Source organism: Pinus tabuliformis, chromosome 1_1 (assembly GCF_031772625.1).
Source record: "Pinus tabuliformis cultivar Carrire ecotype Pingquan chromosome 1_1, CPIR1, whole genome shotgun sequence".
NCBI lineage: Eukaryota > Viridiplantae > Streptophyta > Pinopsida > Pinales > Pinaceae > Pinus > Pinus tabuliformis.
In genome coordinates this window covers 94,268,166-94,289,956 of record NC_142297.1, presented here as the reverse complement: position 1 = coordinate 94,289,956, position 21,791 = coordinate 94,268,166, and the positions used below count along the sequence as shown (strand labels likewise).

The following is a 21,791-nucleotide window of genomic DNA, read 5'->3' as shown; positions in this document are numbered from 1 at the left end:
TAGACCCCTGCTGGTGAATGTTCTGTTATCATCCATTCCCCTAGAGGACGATGCGTCGCTTCTTTTGAAAGCCTGTCAGCAGTTTCATTTCTTTCCCTGTAGATGTGAGAAACAGAAATCTGATCAAAGAATGTTTTGAAAAAAACAATTTCTTCCAATATAGTTCTCAGAGAGTAAGCATTGCAAACAACTGAATTGTTAAACCAATCAGACACTATCTTTGAGTCTCCAAAAATTTGAATGCTTCGGCAGTGTTTCAGGATAGCAAAGTATAGCAGGTGGCAGAGAGTTATTAATTCAGCATGGTTGTTGGTGTCGGGTCCCAGACCCAAACAGATCTGGTAGAAGTGTGAGTCAGAAAGATAGAGACATATTCCACCCCCACAGCCGTGAATTTGGGCTGCTCCATCATAATAGGCCCACGGGATGTCTTTGTTGATCCGTTCCTGTTGGATAGTTCTTTGGCGCTTTTGACTGTCCACATTTGGAAGCTCTTCGAAGGCGGCACAAATCTGTAATGGGAGGAGGTTCCAGTTGACCGCGAAATCTTCGAAATTTTTTTTATTTCTTTTGAGCCAGATATACCAAGAGACCAGGAGAGGCAGATTTCTCGTTTTTGGTATGGCTGATGTGGACCACCAGGACTCCCAAGCCGAGGTAATGTCGACCCCCTGCCAGGTTCTAGTCATATTCAGTGATTGAAGTACTTGTGCCCATATGCTCCTGGTGGTTGGGCAGGAGAGGAACAGGTGCTGGGTCGATTCTTCGTCCTGTAGACAGAGAACACATCGGGTCGGCCCCATAAAAGCCCTTCTTTTCAGGAAGGAGCCCGTGGGGATCTTATCCTCCAGGATATTCCACATCAGCAGTCTGGTGCATGGAGGAGCTTGTAGCTTCCATAGATTATTCCACCAGCTTCTAATATTCTCTGGTTTCTTGTCAGCAATGATTATGTTATAACCCTGTTTTGGAGTATATTGCCCTGCTTTAGAGTGCGCCCAGATTAGTTCATCTTCTTCAGCAATGCGCAATCTTACATGTGTTTCTGTAAGAGCCCTTAGGTAGCTTTGCCAGATTCTGCGCCAGTCATTAGGTAGGTGCCAGTGTGGTTCAGTCAACCAGGCTTGAGTATGGAAAGTAGTGTTTTGTTGATCCCCTATCTGACCCAAATACTTGATACCTCTATTGTTTAGGTGCTGGATCAGTCCATCAGGAAGTATATGGGAGTTTCCACTGCCAATCCAAGGATCAATGCCAATTCGGACAGATGCCCCATTTCCAATCTTCCATAATAAACCCTCCTTGATGATAGAGATAGAATTCAGGATGGCCCTCCATATCACCGAAATGTCCTTTTTGTTCCAGGTTGGGCTTCTGATCCAATCTATGATGGTCACCGGCCAGATGTATTTATGAAGGATAACCTGTGTCCATAGGCTATTTTGTTTAAGGAGGAGCCAACCCTGTTTGGCGGCCAAGGCATGAGCAAAAGCCAGGAGGAGTTTAAGTCCCCAACCTCCCCACTGCTTCGGGGTAGCAATTCTAGTCCATTTGACCCAGGCAAAAGGTCTACCCTCCTTATTTCCATTCCATAGGAATCTGCAACAGATTTGTTGTATTCTGTGAAGGATTCCTCTAGGAATCCAAGCAAGTGACATCCAGTAGACCGGGGTGGCCTCAAGGACTGATTTGATAAGGACCAGCCTGCCTGCCCTAGATAGGAGCTTATGACACCAACAACTAATTCTCTTTTCCACTTTTGTGATGAGCCAGGTCCAGTTTGCGATCTTATATCCATCTGGTTTTAATCTGAATCCCAAATATTTTAATCCCCCCATCAAATCAGTAGCTAGGAAGGGAAAAAATTGAGTGGCCAGCTGAGATTCTTGTAAGGTGCATTCAGATAGCGAGATGGTGGATTTTTCCCTGTTGATTTCCATTCCGGTGGCTCTACAGAACAGGTTCAGTATCTCATTCAAGGTGGTGGAGTCCCTGACACTGCCATTCAAGAAGATTAATATGTCATCTACAAAAAGTAGATGTGTTAGATAGAATTGATCCATGATTTTTAGGCCTTGAAGTCCTCCCCTCCTTTTTTCAGTGGCAATGAACCTGCTCAGACCTTCCATGACGATTAGGAATAGTAGGGGGGATAAGGGGCATCCCTGCCTGATCCCTCTATCAATGGTGAAGGAGGGCGAAGCTGAGCCATTAATAAGAATGGCGAAAGAGACAGTGGAGATGCATCCCATGATCCAGCTGATGAGTGCTGGGGGAAAGCCCAAATGAGTAAGAATCATCTTTATGTATAGCCAATTCACCTTGTCAAAAGCCTTTTTCAAATCAATTTTGAGCGTGAGTCCCTTGAGTTTCTTGAGCTTGATGGAGTGTAGAGCTTCCTGGGCTGTTCCAATGGCATCCTGAATATGTCTATGGTGTAGGAAAGCAAATTGTTCCTGGGAAATGTGGTTGGATAATATAGGCTTGATGCGGTTGGCGATAATTTTAGAGATGATTTTGTACAGACAGTTGCAGAGGGATATAGGCCTGAAGTCGTTATAGGAGGATGGCGAATCAGTCTTTGGAATCAAGGCCAAGTAGGTGAAGTTTATGAGGGGGTGTATGTGACCCGAAATTCTGCTTTCTTCTATAATAGCAAGAAGATCCCCTCCCAGAAGCTCGAGAAAAGCCAGATAGAACTCCACTGGCTAGCCATCCGGACCAGGACTCTTATCTTTCTTGAACCACTTGAGAGTTCCTTCCAATTCTTCCATAGTGACCGGATGATTTAAGTCCTCTGCTTCCTCTGGATCCACAAACCTCGGAAAGTGGGCAGCGATATTGATGATATCCGGGAGGTTGATGGCTGCTGGTGCAGTGAATTGCCTCTTGAAATGTGTAATCCCCAATCTGGCGAGTTGAGGGTGAGTAGAGGCCCAACCCTCAGTCTCACAGGGCATCTGCCAAATAGTATTGGTAGCCTTTCTTCCATTTGCATAGTTGTGGAAGAATTTGGTATTGCCATCCCCCGCTTGGAGCCAGGTGGCTCTACTTTTCAATCTCCATTGTTCTTCTTTTTCCAGTAGGATCTTGTTTTTTTGGTTCTCAAGCATGACTAGATTCTTTTTAGTCTCCTCCGTAAGGAACCCTAGCCCCTGTTCATCCGTTGCCTGTGCAATCTGTATTTCTATATCAGCAAGTATCTGGTCATCTCTCCGCTTTTTTCTTTTAGACCACTCCTCTGTCATTGACCTGAGTTTATTGAGCCGAGAAACGAAATCCGCAGCCAACCTCTGCTCCCTCAGAGGGGGCTGTGCTCTCCAGAATTCAGTCACCATATTGATGTATTCAGGCTCATTAAGATGTCCAGCAAAAAATTTGAAAGGAGAGCGCAGCTTTTTTGATGGTCCAGTAACTTGTAGAAAAATGGGAAGATGATCAGAGGATCCCCCTGTACCCACCCATTGTTGATAAAGGGGGAGGTGTCGGATGAGGTCTTGGTGAATCAAGTATCGATCCAAACGGTGTCCCAAGGCAGCCTCCCCAATCCTTCTATTGTGCCAGGTGGGCAATTTCTTATTCATGGGGACATCAATTAAGTTGCAGGAGTCGAGTAGAGTGCTCATCTGGTCAGAAATTGGGTCAATTTGAGCATGATGTCCCCAGGATTCTTCCATACCCAATGAGAAATTAAGGTCCCCCCCTATGATGGTGGAATTCGTGATAAGACCATGATCCAGCAAATTGTGCCAGAATTCCATTCTGTTCTGATTAGGAGCATAGATGTTGATAACTTTTAACTGTAATCCCAACTCCCCGACGAAGATATCCATGCCAATGAATCCCATGCCGCCCCAGGTGGATATATGCTTGACAGTTCTAGGGTTGATGCCAATTGCGAGACCGCCAGACCTGCCTATGGCATCCAAGCCCTGAAATGTCCAACCCGGAAGAATAGAGTGCAGGGTTCGGATAGAGTCTTCAGCAGTACCGAGTGTTTCTTGTAGGAAGAGCATGTCACAGAAGGTATCCTTTAACAATCATTTTAGAGCCAATCTCTTTTTGGGGTTGGCTAGTCCCCGGCAGTTGTAGGAGAGCCAAATCATGGGGGACCTCGGGCAGTGGGCTCCAATGCTCTAAGCGCCCTCTCAATGGTATGTTGTCGGCCCCTTGCCACATCCGCCACCGCTAGCTTAATGGCAGATTTTAACTTAGAAGGGCGCCCTCTGACCGGTTTATGAAGTTTGGTCCTTCCAGGGGAAAGTCCCAAACCCAGACGCGGGGGAGTGGGTCGGGAACGAGAGCGGAGATTGTAGGGGTGGGGGTCAGGCTCGGGGGGAGAGGGAGTGTGAGGGGGGGTGGAAAAATCCCTGTGAGAAGTCGGGGTGGTGGAAAAAGTGGGTGGGGGCGCAGATAAAGGGCAGAGGATGGAGGGAATAGCGCAAAATGCTGAAGTGAGGGTAGGCAGCGATGAATGCAATACATTTAACATAACATCCATAAAAAAAACATCAGGAAAGGGGGATGACTGATTACCCGGCTGAGAAGTGGCATCCGCTGCTGATTTGGAGCGAGTCCTTGGGGGAGATGAAGGATCTTTACGCCGGCTCCCTTTCTTCTTTGTGGCATCCACAACAGTCTCCGCCGGAGGCCCATCTTGTTCTTGTTCACCCTTTTTCTGTTCTACAGATGATTGAAGCTTCGTCCCCTTTGAGGTTTCGGTGTTCATTGATGCATTCAGGGGACAATCCTTGTATAGGTGGCCCACCTTGTGGCACCTCCTACAGCGAAATGGGACTCCTTCATAGTCCAGCAGTTGTTTGTGAGAGAAATGTCTCCTGTGGAGAGTAATTTTCTCTTCCAGCCCAGCCCTGGTGTCCAGATAAACCAATATTCTTGCCATAGTCATGATTCCAGTTTTCTCGAAGGACTTATCATGTTCCAGGTATGTCCCCAGGGCATCTCCGATACGCTTGAAAACTTGGGGAGTCCAAAATTGCATGGGAAGACCAGGTAGTCTAACCCAGATGGGTCCGGCTCCAAGATGTTCACGTTCAAGGTCGAACAAAGGATCCCATCGTTTCAATAGAACAGGAGCGAGCTCTATGTGCCAATACCGTGACAAGATCCAATCCGTGTACTCCTCCCTATGAAAGCGGAGGGCGAACCATCCTCTGGCCAGGACCCGAATAACGGGTAGTTCTTTCAGCAAGGATCCCCAAATCTCCACTGTCCAGAGCCTCAATCTCTCCACCGTGTAGTTCCTACCTCTGACACGGCCTACCAGGACTTTCCTCGCGGTGTCCATTGCATCTGCCATTTGCACGTCCTCGCCGAAGGTCAGGTTAATATCCGAGTCCACTGCTCTGAGGCAACGACCTTTTCTCAGGTGATCCGAATGCCGTCCTGTAGGGTATTCTTTCAAAAGGCTCCTGCAAGGTTCCGAAGAGCTGTGTTGCGCTGAGAACGAGGGTCGCGGGTTAGGGATGGGAGTGCTGAAACAACTAGAGTGAATCGGTGAGCGTGGGTTGAGGCTGCAAGAGCCCGGTGTCAGGCGGAAAGAGTCGATTGTGCGGACACAACCAACCTCCCTAGGAGCCTAAGACTCTCTAGTGACAAACAAGACAAATAAGAGCAATCCTTCTCTAAACATGCATTTACTATATAAGAAATCAAGTGTTTAGATCCTACCTGTAGTCCAACGCTGTTGTAGCAGTCCAGTCCCGCTGATCCGGATGAGCTCCTCCTTCACTTTGAAACCTGCATCCACTAACAATCAAACGATTAAATAGCACTTGATAATCTCATAGAATAAAACATATTTAACACATAGACCAAGGAGTATATGAAACAACTCATAAATAACAAGTTATTGAGAAGAATGGACTCATTTGCATTAATAGGAAACAAAAGGAACAATTACAACCTGAGCCTTGGTGTTGTGAAAGTCCCTCCCAGGGTCCATCAAGAGTTCTCCTTTACTTTGACAAAGCTCACCCACTTCCAAATAGAACAAGCAAAGATGGCAATCTCTCCTCACAAGCTTCTAAATGGGAGTCCTAATTCCTGCAGCATCTACCCTTAGAAATGTTTAGCTTCCAACCTCTCCTCCTTCTGGCCCAATGCCTGTATTTATAGTGCTCTAGAGGAAGTTATTCAGGTCCACCATCAATGGGATAATCCCCTCTTTGGATGGGATAGCTCCCTTATTGATGGGATAAGTTCCTCTTTGGTAGGGGTACATGAACCATCTGGAGGCGCTCAATACACGTCGAACAACCTTCTAGAATGCTCTAGAAATGACCACAAGTAACTTTTTAAAGATGAAACTTGCGCATTTTGACCTTTACAGGGGGACGCACCTGCCCCTTTACATACAGAGCGTACAAGGACGCAGCTTTTGTGAACATTGGGTGCGTACCCGCAGGTAAGGTTGAGAGAACCTGCGTACCCAGAGATAAATACATTTATAAAGACTTTCTCTCTTTTTGGAGTTTGACATGGAGAGCAGAGGCATAAGACTTGCCTAGGAGGATAGCATGACTGTTGATAGAGCCATACTAACTGTAAATAGTCATGGTGACATTTTTTAGTGTAACAGATTGCCCCCTAAAGTGCGAAGCCTGTAATAGATTAGGGTTTTGTATTATCTAGGAAGGGTGAAGCGCTTTATCATTTCAAGGATTATCTCGTGGAGAGCCTGGTCAGAACCTGCAATTTTCAACACAAAATACATGTATAAGATTATATCATCACTGAGGTAGGCATTCCCATACTCAGATCAAAACTTTAACTAACAGACTAACTACTCTGATACAGGAATGATCTTGCAGTACATCATAATCATAGACTTTTGTAGACACAGTATGGGCGCAGCCATCTGTTTATGATTAGTCTACTTAGATAATGAATACAAAACTCCTCGCAGCCTGGATGGTGGAAACTAGATCCAGGGTCTTCATTTCTACTTCCCGAATTGGTACGATTCTAGCCATGCGAATAAATGAGTTGATGTCGAACATGGTAGAAACCACTTGATTACCAGTCGATGATGTAAACTGTTAACAAGTGTGAGAGAGACCACCAGTAATGTCAATGGTTCTCAAAGTACCCAGTACAATCCATGAGATGTGAATGAATGAGTTGATGTCGAACATTTCACGGAATCCTTCGATCGAAAGTCAATGATGTAAACTGACGTCAAAGGCGAGAAACCTGCCATTGATGCATGCAGACTTCAAGGTACTGACGATTTCTAAGTCATCTCTCTAGATAATGTGCTGATGTCGATAGAAAGCGACCCGTTGCAGGCAAGCCCACAACACGAAATCATTGTTCAAGTTGAAGAAATGTTGCTGTAAGGACTGACTCAGGGATGGTCAAATGGATGACAAGTATTTTGCAGATGAAAGTTTTGCTTGCAGACCTCTTGAACACATAACGACACGACAGATGGCTTGGTGATAAACGACTCAAAGTTAATCCCCGAAACCCGGCTGAAGACTTTCAAAGTGGTTTGATCAACTGTGAGGTAAAGGATTTCCCAACCCAGGTGAATGAAAAGTGTCGTGTCCAAGAGTGGTAATAAAGTTTCTTCTGAGACAAAAGATAACAAATAGGCTCATTCTTCTCTCTTTTCCCCCACCATTTCTGGCAAGTACCTCTTTATTTTTAACAAGCTTGAGGAGGATAACATATGCTTGATTATAAGCTCATCCTTCGGATGAGTCCAACCTAGTTTTGATTCGAACCCTAGGAAGGAGTGGTTCGTTCCTGTTTGTAATTGAACAGGTCCTTTACTGTGAAATGTTTAACGAGCCCAGTATAGGAGAAACTCGGCGTTTTTCAATTTTAGAGAGTCTGAAAAACTTAAGAAGACTCCAAGTTGAACTTTTTCGTAGATTTGTGTCCCTCAAGCCCGAAAAAGTATAAAATAATACCTGGGGGAACCGCTTGATCTTGCGACCAAGGAGTACTTTCATAATTAGTGTCACTGACCTGAAAAGTAAAAAGCGATCAAGGACACGTCGTTTTATTTCCGTATCGAGTTTGAAACGACAAAAACCCGGCAATCTTTTCCTGATTTTACGGTCAGAAAAGAGCTATAAGGGGACCGTCTTTTAATTCCGTTTTAACGAGTGTAAAAGAAACGCTCGGCAATCTTTTCATATTTTAGGAGTCAGAAAAGGGCTTAAAAGATGACTCTGATATTTTGGTTCGTGAAAAATGACAATTTTCCCTCTAAATCCCTTTGTCCTGCACAAAAACGACACATTACTCATACCTGTTTAAGATAGGCAAAAATACATTGAAAAATATCCTTCCATGGTGAAAAATGAACAAATCTAGCATTCATTCATCCAAAAAACCTATAAAAAGACTTTTTACCATGTCATTTTTACCATTTTACTGTTGAGGTTGAAAAAAGGGCTTTTGGCAAGAAACTTCCCGTGGTCGCTGCGGAGAATCCGACCGTCAGAATCGAACGCCGTCTCTTCCAGGTATTTCACAACATCCTCCTCTTCAATTTCATCCGATTAAAAGTTTGTTTTAGGTTTTAGTTTTGATTTTTGGGGGGTTTTGGGTTTTAAAACCCGCTCTGCGGGGTACGCAGGTGCCCTGAGGGTGACCTGCGTCCCCCGACTTTTTCCCACACAGGAAAAAGGTCGGGGTACGCAGCCCACCTTCAGGCCAGCTGCGTCCCGACGCTCTGTGTCCTAAACGCGGGGTGCGTCCCCCGCGAAGGGCGGAATTTGAAACCCCAAACTCCAAAAACAACCATTTGAATTTTCCCAAATCAATTCTAATCTTCATTTCTTGGTGTGTAGGGCACTCACCATGTTGGATTGGAGAGAAAGAGAGCACGAGGACGTTGATTTAGCCGCAATTAATCATCAACCTTCCATTGATGCCCTAAAAGCATGCGGACTATATAAATACTGGGCCATACCTGGCATGAGGGCTCAGGTGAGATTCTTGGAGTGGCTGGTTGAGAGATGGAACATTCATGAGCAATGCTTTTACATCGGAGGGCACCAGCTCGAGATAGAGCCCTCTGACATATACTTTCTCACTGGCTTGCCAAATAGGGGCGAGCAACTCAATCTAGCCGGGACTAGGCCGGGTGGCCAATCCCTTGCTAGTCTCCGGGCAGATTGGTGCATACCCAATCAACACCATGCGAAAGGCGTAGAAATCAAACACATCTCTCTGCGTGAACTCAAGGTTATAGCTTTCACGGTTACCAGAATTTGCGGTGCAGCCGCTTTACATATTGCCACCGGGTCCCAAATGCGGATGGCGATTGACTGTTTCCAAGGCACCATTTTCAACTGGTGTGATGCTGTGTCGGCCAATATGAAGGGCCAACTGACTAGGGCAAAGAACGGACAACTGAAGACCTTTGGATATGGGCCTCTAGTTGTGAGCTTTGCCTTAGAGAGAGTTCCGATGCTGATCCCTCAGCAACTCACTGTTGATATCTTGGGTCCTCGGGAGCCAAAGCTGATACGATGGGTTACGGTGATGGCCCGGCATCCTGACGAGGGCGCGGCGGTTGTTCGATTCCCTGATAGTTATTTTCACTGGTTAGAGGACCAGGTTTTTTCGATCCAGGACTTTCCGTATGCCGGAGTAGATTTTCGAGGTGATCCGGACATGGTTCTTCCACAGGGAGAACAATGGGACGACAGAGGTACTTTATTTTTCACAAGTTTTCAAATTATATATTTTTTTGTTTTTTATATATATCGTCTCAAAACTGACAGTAAAAATTTTCAAAATGCAGATGTTGGTCCACAGCGCCCAGCCAACCTCCGGCCTTTTGAGAGGAGACATCCAGTTGCACCGGTACCGGCCCCACAGGACGCGGCTGCAGAGTCACTAGCTGAGTTGGAGCAGGATCTAGAGCGTCTGACGGTGGATATACCTGAGACTACCATAGATGATATTCCTATCAGACTTCAGCGCTATGTAGTCGCAGTCCCTGGACCGTTTAGGAGGTTTTTGTGTAAGGTAGCCCGTGCAGTGGTGTCGTATAGGGAGCACCACCAGTGATTGGCTAGTCACTTTTGTAGACACATATGACATTTTTGGCTTTTTGTACTTATCATTTTTGCCGATCATAAGGTGTTTTTCAACCTATGATCGAAGACGATGTATATTTTTTGACACACTCCTATCTATATATATATCACTATTACCGGCTTATCTTGTTTAACATATGTGATGAAATGTTTTTAAATTTACTTGCATGATTATCGTAAATGTCTGTCCAACATTCGAGAAGCAATTGCATCTGCTAATGTATTTAAAGACCTTGGAATATGCTGATATTCAATGTAATCAAATTCACGTTCCAAGAGACGCACTCTCAAAAACAACCTTAATAACACAGGATTTCTAATGGCATATACTCTATTAAGCTGTAATACAACAAGTTCAGAATCTAACCTCACTATCAAACGTCGAATTCCAAATGAAATAGATTCGGATAATAATTCAACCACTGCACTGTATTCTGCAATGTTGTTCGTTGTTTGACCGAGGCTTACCCCATGCATAGAAACTAACTCGTCAGAGGGCGAATAGATAACCCAAGCTGCGGAAGAGATATTCCGTGTACTACGACAAGCACCATCAGCAAATCCAATGTATGTTTGGAGAGGCGTCGACATCTGCAATATCAAGAGTAAAACCAAGATAAGCCAGAATAACGACGAAAAACACACTCTCTAAGCTAAGCACACTAACTAAACTAACAAACATACTAGCTAGAAAGAAAACCTAACCTAACTAAAAATTCTCCATACCCACCATTTAAGCATAATACCTCTTTAGGTAAAGTCCATTTCTGGGTTTACCCAAAGAGTCCCCATCAAAATCTACCAGCTCATAAGCCCCTTTTGCTAGCTTTCGCTTTACAATGTAGGGTCCATGCCACATAGGAACGAATTTTCCAGCACCTAGCTTATCGTTAGCTTGATCATATAATAGCACTAGGTCTCCCTCCGAAAAACTTCGAGGGGTCACATTTCTATCATACTGAGCTTTCATTCGCTTCGCGTGAGTCTCGATTGCCAATGCAGCGTCACGTCGAGTCTCATCTAATTTAGCTAAGTATAATAAACGTTTCTCCTCTTCGGAAGTAGCTGGAAGTAATTCGACAGCCATTTGAAGTGATGGGATTTCGCATTCAATGGGTAACACAGCTTCCAAGCCATAAACTAGCTGGAAAGGAGTGAACCCTGTTGAAGTTTTCACTGAGGTTCGGTATGCCCATAGCGCTGAAAATAACATGTTGTGCCAATTCGACCGATGAATACCAATGGTTCGTCGGATCATGATAACCAGAACTTTGTTGATAGACTCAACCAAACCGTTGGCTTGCGGATAATAAGGAGTAGAGCTATCGTGGCGCAAACCAAGCTGGCTTGTAAGCTCAGTCATCATGATGTTTCGAAAATGGCTCCCATGGTCAGTGATGATTGCTTGTGGGACACCAAACCTAGTTATAATATGATTGAATACGAAAACTGCAGCTGTTTTGCCGCTTGCGTCGAATGTAGGCATCGCCTCGGCCCATTTAGTAAAATAATCAACCGCGAGGATGATATACGCATGCCCCCCGGCCGAGTGAGGGTTACAAGTAATAAAATCGATACCCCATTTGGCGAATGGACCAACGGCAATTATAGGGTGGAGAGGAGCAGGTGGTGCGCGCATCTTGCGATCAAACACTTGACAGTTGTGGCACTTCCGGACTGCAATGATACAATCTTTAAACATAGACGGCCAGAAATAGCCAGCGCGCAACACCTTCTGAGCTGTGGCATACCCAGACATATGACCGCCACATGCTCCAGAGTGACAATCATTCAAAACCCTCTCAGCCTCTTCGTGAGTTAAACAACGTCGAAAAACTAAGTCTGCCCCCCGGCGATAAAGTGTATCTCCAATAATCTTGTATTGCTGGGATTGAAACCGAATTTTTCGACGTTCCGACTTTGAAGCTTCAGGCCGAAAGGTTTGGGTTTGGAGATAGATGATTATATCCCCGTACCACGGATCTAAAGTACTGATAAGAAACAAAGATTCGTCCGCAATGGACTCCTCTGCCACAGTTTCTGTGTCAGCACGCGGGAAATCACACATCAATTCCGCAAAAACTAAGGATTTCTTAGACTTGGACTTCTCAAACTCCAAGTCGAACTCTTGCAGGATAACGATCCATTTAGAGTACTTGCCCCCTAGCAGTTGTTTTGTCAAAATATAAATCATAGGGTTGCAATCCGAAATAACTGTAGTTTTACGGAGAAGAATGTAGTGACGAAAACGCTGGACAGCTTGAACGGCTGCCAGGGCCAATTTCTCCACATGCGAATATTTTAGCTCAGTGGGGTTTAATGTCCTACTAAGATAATATATCACATGTTCCGCTCCGAATTCATCTTCTTGAACTAACACCATTCCAATGGTGGAATGCGAAGCTGCGAGGTATAAGAAGTAGTCCTGGTTGTAGTTGGGAGGATGCAACAACGGTGCATGGGTCAACGCGTGTTTAAGTGCATCAAAAGATTGTTGGGCAATCTCGTCCCAAAAGAATTGAGCGTTCTGTTTCAACAACCGTGTAAAACCTTTAGTGACCTCGGCGTAGTTTGGAATGAATCGGCGTAAAAAGTTCGCTTTCCCTTGCAAACTTTGGAGTTGGCGCAAACTCGAAGGAGGAGGCAATTTGATGATAGCTTCGACCTTCGAGGGATCGACGCGAATGCCGGCTTTTGAAACAACAAATCCCAGCAATCGACCCGTCTCTATACAGAAAACACACTTGTGGGGATTCAACCGAATTCGATAATGCCTACACCTCATAAAGATTGCTCGTAAGTGGACAAGGTGATCAGCTCGATGTAAAGAATGAGCAGGCAAATCATCGAGGTACGGTTGCACAATGTGCTTGATGTCATGAAATGCGTAAGACATCGCCCGTTGAAAAGTGGCCCCGGCATTCTTAAGCCCAAAAGGTAATTTGCAATAAGCAAATGTCCCCCATGGACAAATGAATGCCGTTTTTGGTTGGTCGGCAGGTAGAATATTGATTTGATTATAGCCCGAAAAACCATCCATGAAGGAAAACATTTCACTTCCGGCACAATCATCAATAATTTGATCGATATAAGGCGTAGGATAGTTGTCTTTTGGACAAGCTCGATTTATATCCCTATAGTCGATACAGATTCTTATTGTTCCTTGTTTCTTGTTGACCGGAACAATATTCGATACCCAATCCGTTAACGGGATTGGATAAATGAAACCTGCTTTCAACAGCTTTTCGACTTCTGCTTTAATCGCAGCCGCTTTCCGAGGGTGAATCTGACGCAACCGTTGCCGGACGGGTTTAGCATCCGGGTAGGTCTTTATTTCATGAACAACAATGGCAGGATCGATTCCCGGCATTTCCTCGTAAGACCAGGCAAACACATCGCGGAATTCTTGGAATAGGGCCTTGTAAGTTTGGATTTCATCTTCTGTACATGAGGCACCTATATGAATGTTTCCTCAATTCCGGGCTTCACTGAAATATCAATGGGAATAGTGCGAGAAATATTCCCTAAATTCAACTCTGAATCAGAATGTTTCGTTGGATTCTGAGCGTCTTTGACATATTCAGCGGTAAAGATAGATGAAAAATCATTTTCAAAAGCATCATCCTTAGGTAAAAACGAAGATCTGTGATGGAGATCTTCCCATGGTAGATCGTCTACACTTAGGATTTCGCGAAGTTGTTCGTCAGATGACACGACTTCGGGAAACGCTATCCGTTCTAAGGTTGATGTGAAAAGTGATTCTTCACTGACCACATTCATTTGGTCGATTTGGGTTGAACGCGAGTCGGTAAAAGACATGACAGCTTCATAAGCAATTTCATATGGACTCAAAGGCATAGCATCACCGAATGAGTCTATCTCAGATTCAGATGGGACAATCCAAGGATCATCATAAATAATGTTTTCTGATGTAATCATATGAATTGATGCAAATGAAGGGTCTGCGTTGATTGGAGGGAAAGGAAAAGTTCCCAGTAAACCGGAATCTTTAACTAAACCTACGCCAACGTCCCTATAAGGGATTGTCGTCTTACCGACATGCTGGATACTCTCTGAAGAGGCTGGGTCGGATGAAAAGTATGTCAGCTGATCAATAGTCACGATCTTACCGTTATATGGAAACTTTATTACTCTGAAGACCGATGAAACGACCGCTGTCATAGCATATGACCAACTTCGACCCAAAAGAAGGTTGTAGTCTAGAGGGGCATCAACCACCTCCACATCCAGACTAACGGTTTTACCTTCTACCCCTATAGGCAATTCCTGTAGAATACCAAACGGACGGAACCCACGGCCATCAAAGGCCTTAAGGATGGTCGGGGATTGGTTCAACGAAGGAGAACCAAGCGATCTCCAACATTGAATCGACATAATACACGTAGAAGCTCCCTCATCAATCACAGTCCGATGAATAGGCCTGTTTTTGACTATCACTGGAATTTGGAAAGCCATTTGATGGGGTAGACGCGGTGTACTATTTTCTAGATCGAAGATTATCAGGTTCGGGTCCTGAACATCAACAGCTCCGATAGCCGACAAAAGTAATTTTCGTTGTGCTGGGCATGATTGCAGCACTTCTAAAGCCGACATTGCTGAGGGTGAAACAGCTAAGTCCTCAACAATGTTGTAATTCTGGGCCGCTCTCGCATGTGGATTGAAAGCAGACCTTCGAAGTACACCCTTGGCGGGCGGTTTGATTACTAAGTCCGGGTTAGGTTTTTCGATCTGTAGTGGATCGGAACCAGGAGCTGAGGTTGATGGGTTAGAATGAGAAGATTCTGCTTCCTTACCATCAACAGGATTCTTACTACCATAATCTTGCGATCGAGTCGCAATCCTCACATGAGACATCATCAAAATGGGTTCTTCACTGGCAGTCGAGGAAGAACCTATCATCTTACTTTCCTGCTTTGGAAATGGATCTTTTAACACAGCAGGAGTGGGAGAACCTTTGACTATTTTCACAACCTCGGCCCGATGAGGGCAATCTCTCGTAAAATGATCCTCTTCACAAATAAGACAAGGATATCGAGGTTTGCGCTTTTCGTCATTGGTTTCCGACTTTTCCGTTTTCTCCTTCGGAGCCTTGTCTGCTTTAGCCTTCTTCTTTCCTTTCTTCTTTCCACCGTTTTTTGATTTGGCCGTAGATGACTCTACAGCGTGAATATCGGCGGAAAGTTCAGGAGAAGACTCTCCTGTCGGGGAATCAGGCAAAGTGATTATAGGAGTAGTTGAAGCCTTGGAAGACTTCTTCTTGCTCTTTGTATTCACGATACCAATCATACCATCAGCGGCATGAGATCCCGAAGGAGCAGCAGCGATTTGATTCGATTTTGGAAGATCTGGAATCTTCTCGTGTAACGTACCCGACTGAGTATAAACTAAGTCAAGGTATTGCGCCTGAGCAATGACTTGCTCCTCAGTAACTACTCCGGCCTTAGCTACATCTTCAGTAATCTTCGGTAATAATGATTTAACAAACCATTCAGCTAAGATTTGGTCCGGGATAAAAACTTTCACTAGCCTTCTTCGACGTCTCCACTCATGAATGTGATCAGAAATATACGTGGACGTCGATTGTTTTAGTGAAGTTAATAACTCCGTGCCGTTATCGTATCTGACCGGCAACTGAAAGTGAGTTAAGAACGAGGTAGCTAACTGGCTAAAATTGTAAAAAGAGGCCCGTGGTAACTCAATGTACCACTTGGCCGCGAGACCAATGAGTGTACGCTGGAAAAGACGTAAGCGGATCGAATCATCCGAGATAGAATTTGAAGCACACCAGAGGTGGTAAGTCATCACATGATTGGACGGATCCTCTCCAGACTTACCTTCGAACTTGGGTATATCACTGGGCAACTTATTTGGCATTGGCGGCCAGAACGGAAGATATTGAATTGGATCGTTCGTTAGGCGCGTCAAGTCTGGTAAATCCAAAGTTGCGATAAACGGTAACTGCCGGTTAGGATCTCTAAAACTCTGGGTCACAAGACCAGTCCCAGGAGGAGGATATCCAGGATAACTAGGAACAGGAGTCGCATTAGGGATATTATATCCTCCTGGAAAACCAGGATTAACCGGACCGTACTGGGGTTGTTGAGGTTGTTGATAAGTGTACCCAGGATACGGTTGATACTGGTAAACCGGCTGTTGGACAGCTTGCCCATGTTGGTACTGTCCCTGGTACGGTTGTTGAACAAATTGAGGTTGAGTAGTGACAACCGTACTTATACCAGGCTGACCTGTAGGCATCTGGACCGTGGTTTGAATCGTAGATCCAGACAACGGTAAAGATGTCTGAGGAGTGGTTACAGAGACAGTAGAAACCGGAGCTGTCGATACTCCAGAAGTAAGTGCGGCAGATGTAGCGGTAGTTGCAGCAGCCGTTTGAGATGGAGTACTAGGTGCAATTGGCGGCTGAGTAACTACCGAAGTTACAGAAGTTTGAACATTTGACTGGACAGGTTGCGGTTGCTGGGGTGGACCAGAAACTACGGGTTGTCCAGCTTGAGGTACCAACTGTATACTTGGCTGCAACACCTGTTGACCCTGTGATGGATCCCACACTAACATTCCGGGGTATTGACCCGTAACAGGTTGAGGATACTGAGATCCATAACCGGATTGAGGATAGGATTGATAATTGAAAGGTGCAGTTCCCATACCTTGAACATATGACTGACCTTGAGGTGGTTGATAACCTTGACTGAGTATTGACCTTGAGGTTGATAACCTTGAGGTAAATACGGATACTGGGGTTGACCTTGACCTTGAGGTTGATACCCTTGAGGTTGATACCCTTGGGGTTGCCATCCTTGGGGTTGATACCCTTGAGGTTGATACTGAGGTTGACCCTGGGGTACATATTGAGGCTGGGGTTGACCTTGAGGCATGTATTGCACCATAGGTACATACTGACCTTGAGGTTGCCCCCCAGACACGAATTGTGTACCTTGAGGTTGCCCCCCAGGCGTTAACTGAGGCTGCCCCCCAGGCGGTAATTGGCCACCTTGAGGTTGGGAAACGGGAACTGAACCTGACATCATGTAAATGTCTCCTACACCCAATGGTATATTACCATTGTTTCCAGCTAATAACCCATGATCAATGGGTTGAGGAGATGCCCCCGCAAAGGTACCAGAAAGTGATTGATACCCAGTGGGAACAGAAGGACCGCCGTGTAAGAAAGATTCAGGAGTTTGAGTAAACACGGACGACTGACCAGACATATTTACAGGAGTATAAATACCTCCAGGTGGAAAAGGAGTACGAGGTGTAGAAAAACCTACCCCTGAGTTGTCTAAATAATTGGTTAACGAAAGGTACCAAGTAGTACTTCTAGGAGGACTGTAAAAGATAGATTCACGCTCCCTGAGATCAATAGTAAGTTGATCTTCAAGGTTAGAGACGCCTATTTCTTCCTCTGGAGCAAGTTCTTCGATAGCAATCAGACCAGTAGGAAGATTTTCGGTGATAACTTGTTCTACTCTTGGTGAATCTGGAACACTAGAAGTCGGAGTAACAGGTTCAGATATTTCAGGTTCTTCGCCTGTATCACTAGCAGACGAAAAACTACCAACAAGCTCAGAAACTGTAACAGCTTCGGGATTATAACCTGTCTCTAGGCCTTGGTAATCTGAATGGACTACCAAGGAAGATTCTCCTTCTTCAGGTGAACCTACTCTACTGCCACTAGGAGGAGTTACAAGGACCTTTAAACCTTCTAGATTACTGGGGTCGTCTCGAGGAGGTTCACCCCTAAGTCTACGGGATCTCCTCAACAATTCGGCCACAGAAACAACTTCAGGAGACTGGCCCCGAAGTCTACGGGACTGTCTCGGTAATTCCGCCACAGCTAAAAACTTTTAACTACTACACACGAAAACAAAGTAAAATTTCAAATCAAACCACCTAAAGTCTCTAAAGAACCAAACAAATTTGAATCACACGCCTAAAGAATCTAGGGCGTCAAACCAAGCACAAACAGTAGCCTTCCAGACCGAAAACGCTAGTTGGTGATGAAACCCAACATCGCCGGATTCAGTACAGAAGTGGCGGGTGGAACAGTTACCCCGGCAACCTGCTTAATGAATAGACCGGCACAAGTTCCTCCACTTTAACCGTCTCGAGTGAAGTGAACCCCCCGGAAAATCCAAGTGAGTCTAGCCGACGTCTGCTCCAGGTACAGTGGGATCTTCCCTCCACCGTCACCTCGGTAGAATCCTAAAGATAATGGTCACTAAGGTTACCAACCGCAACAAATGCACCTGGGGGAACAGTCTACACTCCGACAGCACGCAAGGGCAGAGTATCAAGCTCAATCCCCTTGCCGGTTCCTTGACAATAATCCAAGGTTTACCGACAAGTGACCCCTGGCTCCTCGACAATGGTTAATCCGAGGTTTACCGTTTGTAATACGTGCGTGTCTGGCGTCGTTCCCAACGAGGGGGGATTGATCCCCTCACTGGTTCGGACACGAGCTCGTGCTTCTCCTTTAAGAGGAGCTTTCCCAGAGTACAAATGAGACAATTGGATTTATTCTATCACAAGATAAGCTACTTGTTTGGTTTTGTTGTCTTGGAGAGTTAATTACTCTCCTACTCCAAGACACTAGCCTGATCTAAATTGGTGTTTCAGAGCCCTAGTAAATAAAAGTTACTACGTTGATTTTACTTTAAGCGTTAATTTTATGGTTTTTCTTAAAGACAAAAGGTAGCGGAAGTGAAACCAATGGTGTGTAGACTCGACTCAAACCACTACAAAGATGCACCTAAGATGATTTACGCTACTTTTTCTTTCAATGAAATTCCTAACTAAGAGAGTTGAGAAATGCAAATTTTATAGAAAACAACTTTCTTAGTAAAGACAATCAAAGAAACAATTCTCTTTATCTTTCCAAGCATACAAACATGACCACTCCTTACGTGCACGAAAAACTCTTTTTCTTTCAAAACTCTTCAAAGCTACTTGAAACAAAACTTTTCAAAGGAGATGTTTTTGTATTTTCTCTTTTTTAATAAAGCATATAAATCTATTTTAACGAAAATCAATCTCAAAAGCTATAAAATCTATGAAAACTTGACTCACAAGCAAATCAAAAAGAAATTTACTCTAAGCAAACCTAACGAGGCAAAAGCCTACAAAGATGATTCTAGGTTGTTTTACTTGACCAAAATCAAGTCAAGGACCAGCTAATGCAGAATCAAAAGACCAGTCAAAACAAAACTCAAATCTTTTTGTTCTTTTTGTAAAATGGAATTCAATACTTAATCAACAAGTACTTCGAAATTTGCCAAAGAGACAACTCAAAGGTAAGTTGCTCTCACAGGTAGACTTTATGACAGGTCTGACTTCTAAGAAGGCTGACAAAACCAGAGAGATCTAAGGCTTGACAACTTCTACCGCCAAAGTCACTACAAGACCTACTCAAAAATCAAACCCTAGGGCTTAAACTTCTATGAAATCCACTAAAACACTCAATGCTATCGAAACAAGTTCAGGTGAAGATCTTTGACAAGAGACTAATGGATCTGGGCAGTAAAAACTAAGAAAAAGCAAAATCTAAGAGAAAAAATGCAAAAAATGGAATTTTCTTAAATTTTAGCAGGGGACGCAGGCAACCCGTTAAGACAGGTGCGGGCCCGCTCTGTGCACACAGCGACAGTGCGTACAGGGACGCACTGTGCAATACTCAGAGGGTGCGTCCTACTGGAAAATTCAAGAAAAACTAAATTGAATCTAACCCTAAGCTAACCCACCCAAAAACAAAGTCACAGAGCCAAAAACCAGAAAATAAATGACTTTTCTCAGATCAAAGTTGCATACAAAGGAAAAGACTTTCACATCAATGGAGTCCCCAACGGAGTCGCCAATTTGTCAGGCGGAAAGAGTCGATTGTGCGGACACAACCAACCTCCCTAGGAGCCTAAGACTCTCTAGTGACAAACAAGACAAACAAGAGCAATCCTTCTCTAAACATGCATTTACTATATAAGAAATCAAGTGTTTAGATCCTACCTGTAGTCCAACGCTGTTGTAGCAGTCCAGTCCCGCTGATCCGGATGAGCTCCTCCTTCACTTTGAAACCTGCATCCACTAACAATCAAACGATTAAATAGCACTTGATAATCTCATAGAATAAAACATATTTAACACATAGACCAAGGAGTACATGAAACAACTCATAAATAACAAGTTATTGAGAAGAATGGACTCATTTGCATTAATAGGAAACAAAAGGAACAATTACAACCTGAGCCTTGGTGTTGTGCAAGTCCCTCCCAGGGTCCATCAAGAGTTCTCCTTTACTTTGACAAAGCTCACCCACTTCCAAATAGAACAAGCAAAGATGGCAATCTCTCCTCACAAGCTTCTAAATGGGAGTCCTAATTCCTGCAGCATCTACCCTTAGAAATGTTTAGCTTCCAACCTCTCCTCCTTCTGGCCCAATGCCTGTATTTATAGTGGTCTAGAGGAAGTTATTCAGGTCCACCATCAATGGGATAATCCCCTCTTTGGATGGGATAGCTCCCTTATTGATGGGATAAGTTCCTCTTTGATAGGGGTACATGAACCATCTGGAGGCGCTCAATACACGTCGAACAACCTTCTAGAATGCTCTAGAAATGACCACAAGTAACTTTTTAAAGATGAAACTTGCGCATTTTGACCTTTACAGGGGGGCGCACCTGCCCCTTTACATACAGAGCGTACAAGGACGCAGCTTTTGTGAACATTGGGTGCGTACCCGCAGGTAAGGTTGAGAGAACCTGCGTACCCAGAGATAAATACATTTATAAAGACTTTCTCCCTTTTTGGAGTTTGACATGGAGAGTAGTGGCATAAGACTTGCCCAGGAGGATAGCATGACTGTTGATAGAGCCATACTAACTGTAAATAGTCATGGTGACATTTTTTAGTGTAACACCCGGTTGATCGAGTGGTTGTTCAGGTCTCGGGGGGTTAGACAGTCCCGCTTGTGTAGTGGAAAAGGAGGGGGGGAACATGGGCAGAGAGGGCAGCGGGGGTGGAGGAGGGGGGAGTTGCGGGGGGTGAGGGAGGGGGGAGTCAAATGAGGGGGAGGCCTGAATGGAGGAGCTGAGGAGATGCAGAGTGGCAGGGGAGAGGGGAGGGGCATTCCAAGCCCGGAAGGTCCGCGACATTAACCGCAGGATGCTGGCGCTTCCCGGGGAGGGGCGTGTGTTTCTTCGCCTGTTTAGCAGCTGTCGATCGACCCAGAGTGTGCTGCCCGGGGCCCTCAACCGATGTGGAATAGTGCGCCCAAATCTCTTGACCCGGCATGGGGTCCTCCTCGTAGTCCACGAGGTCCTCCTCCACCATATTCGCCGGATGCCAAACCGCCTCGATGCCAGGGGAGAACGGGGATGACAGTCAAGGTAAGGGATGAAGGCCGAAAATCGCGGGCGTTCAAGAAAAAGACAAACAAACCGCCGACCAGCTCGACTGTAGAGGGCAGAGACAAATGAAAATGAAATGAAGACCTGCAGGGGCGCGGTCAGACCCGCGAAGGAGACAGTGCAACCCTGTCTGTTGTGTACGCGCCGAAGCAGAGCTGCAGAACTGTCATAAAAAAACCTAGGGTTCCGCCATCGCTAGGGCTCGGAGCTCCCCGATCTGATCAAACCACCTTCATTCATTCTGGCATCGATTGCCTCTGTTTAC

General features: G+C 45.0%; 1 protein-coding gene across 1 annotated transcript; it reads right to left on the bottom strand.

Moving 5' to 3' along the window:
- Positions 1–2,708: 2,708 nt before the first annotated feature.
- Positions 2,709–4,016, bottom strand: LOC149211806 (uncharacterized). The gene has a single exon (XM_089388482.1). It carries the CDS (start codon positions 4,014–4,016, stop codon positions 2,709–2,711), a length of 1,308 nt encoding a protein of 435 aa, XP_089244608.1.
- Between the last annotated feature and the right edge of the window lie 17,775 nt (positions 4,017–21,791).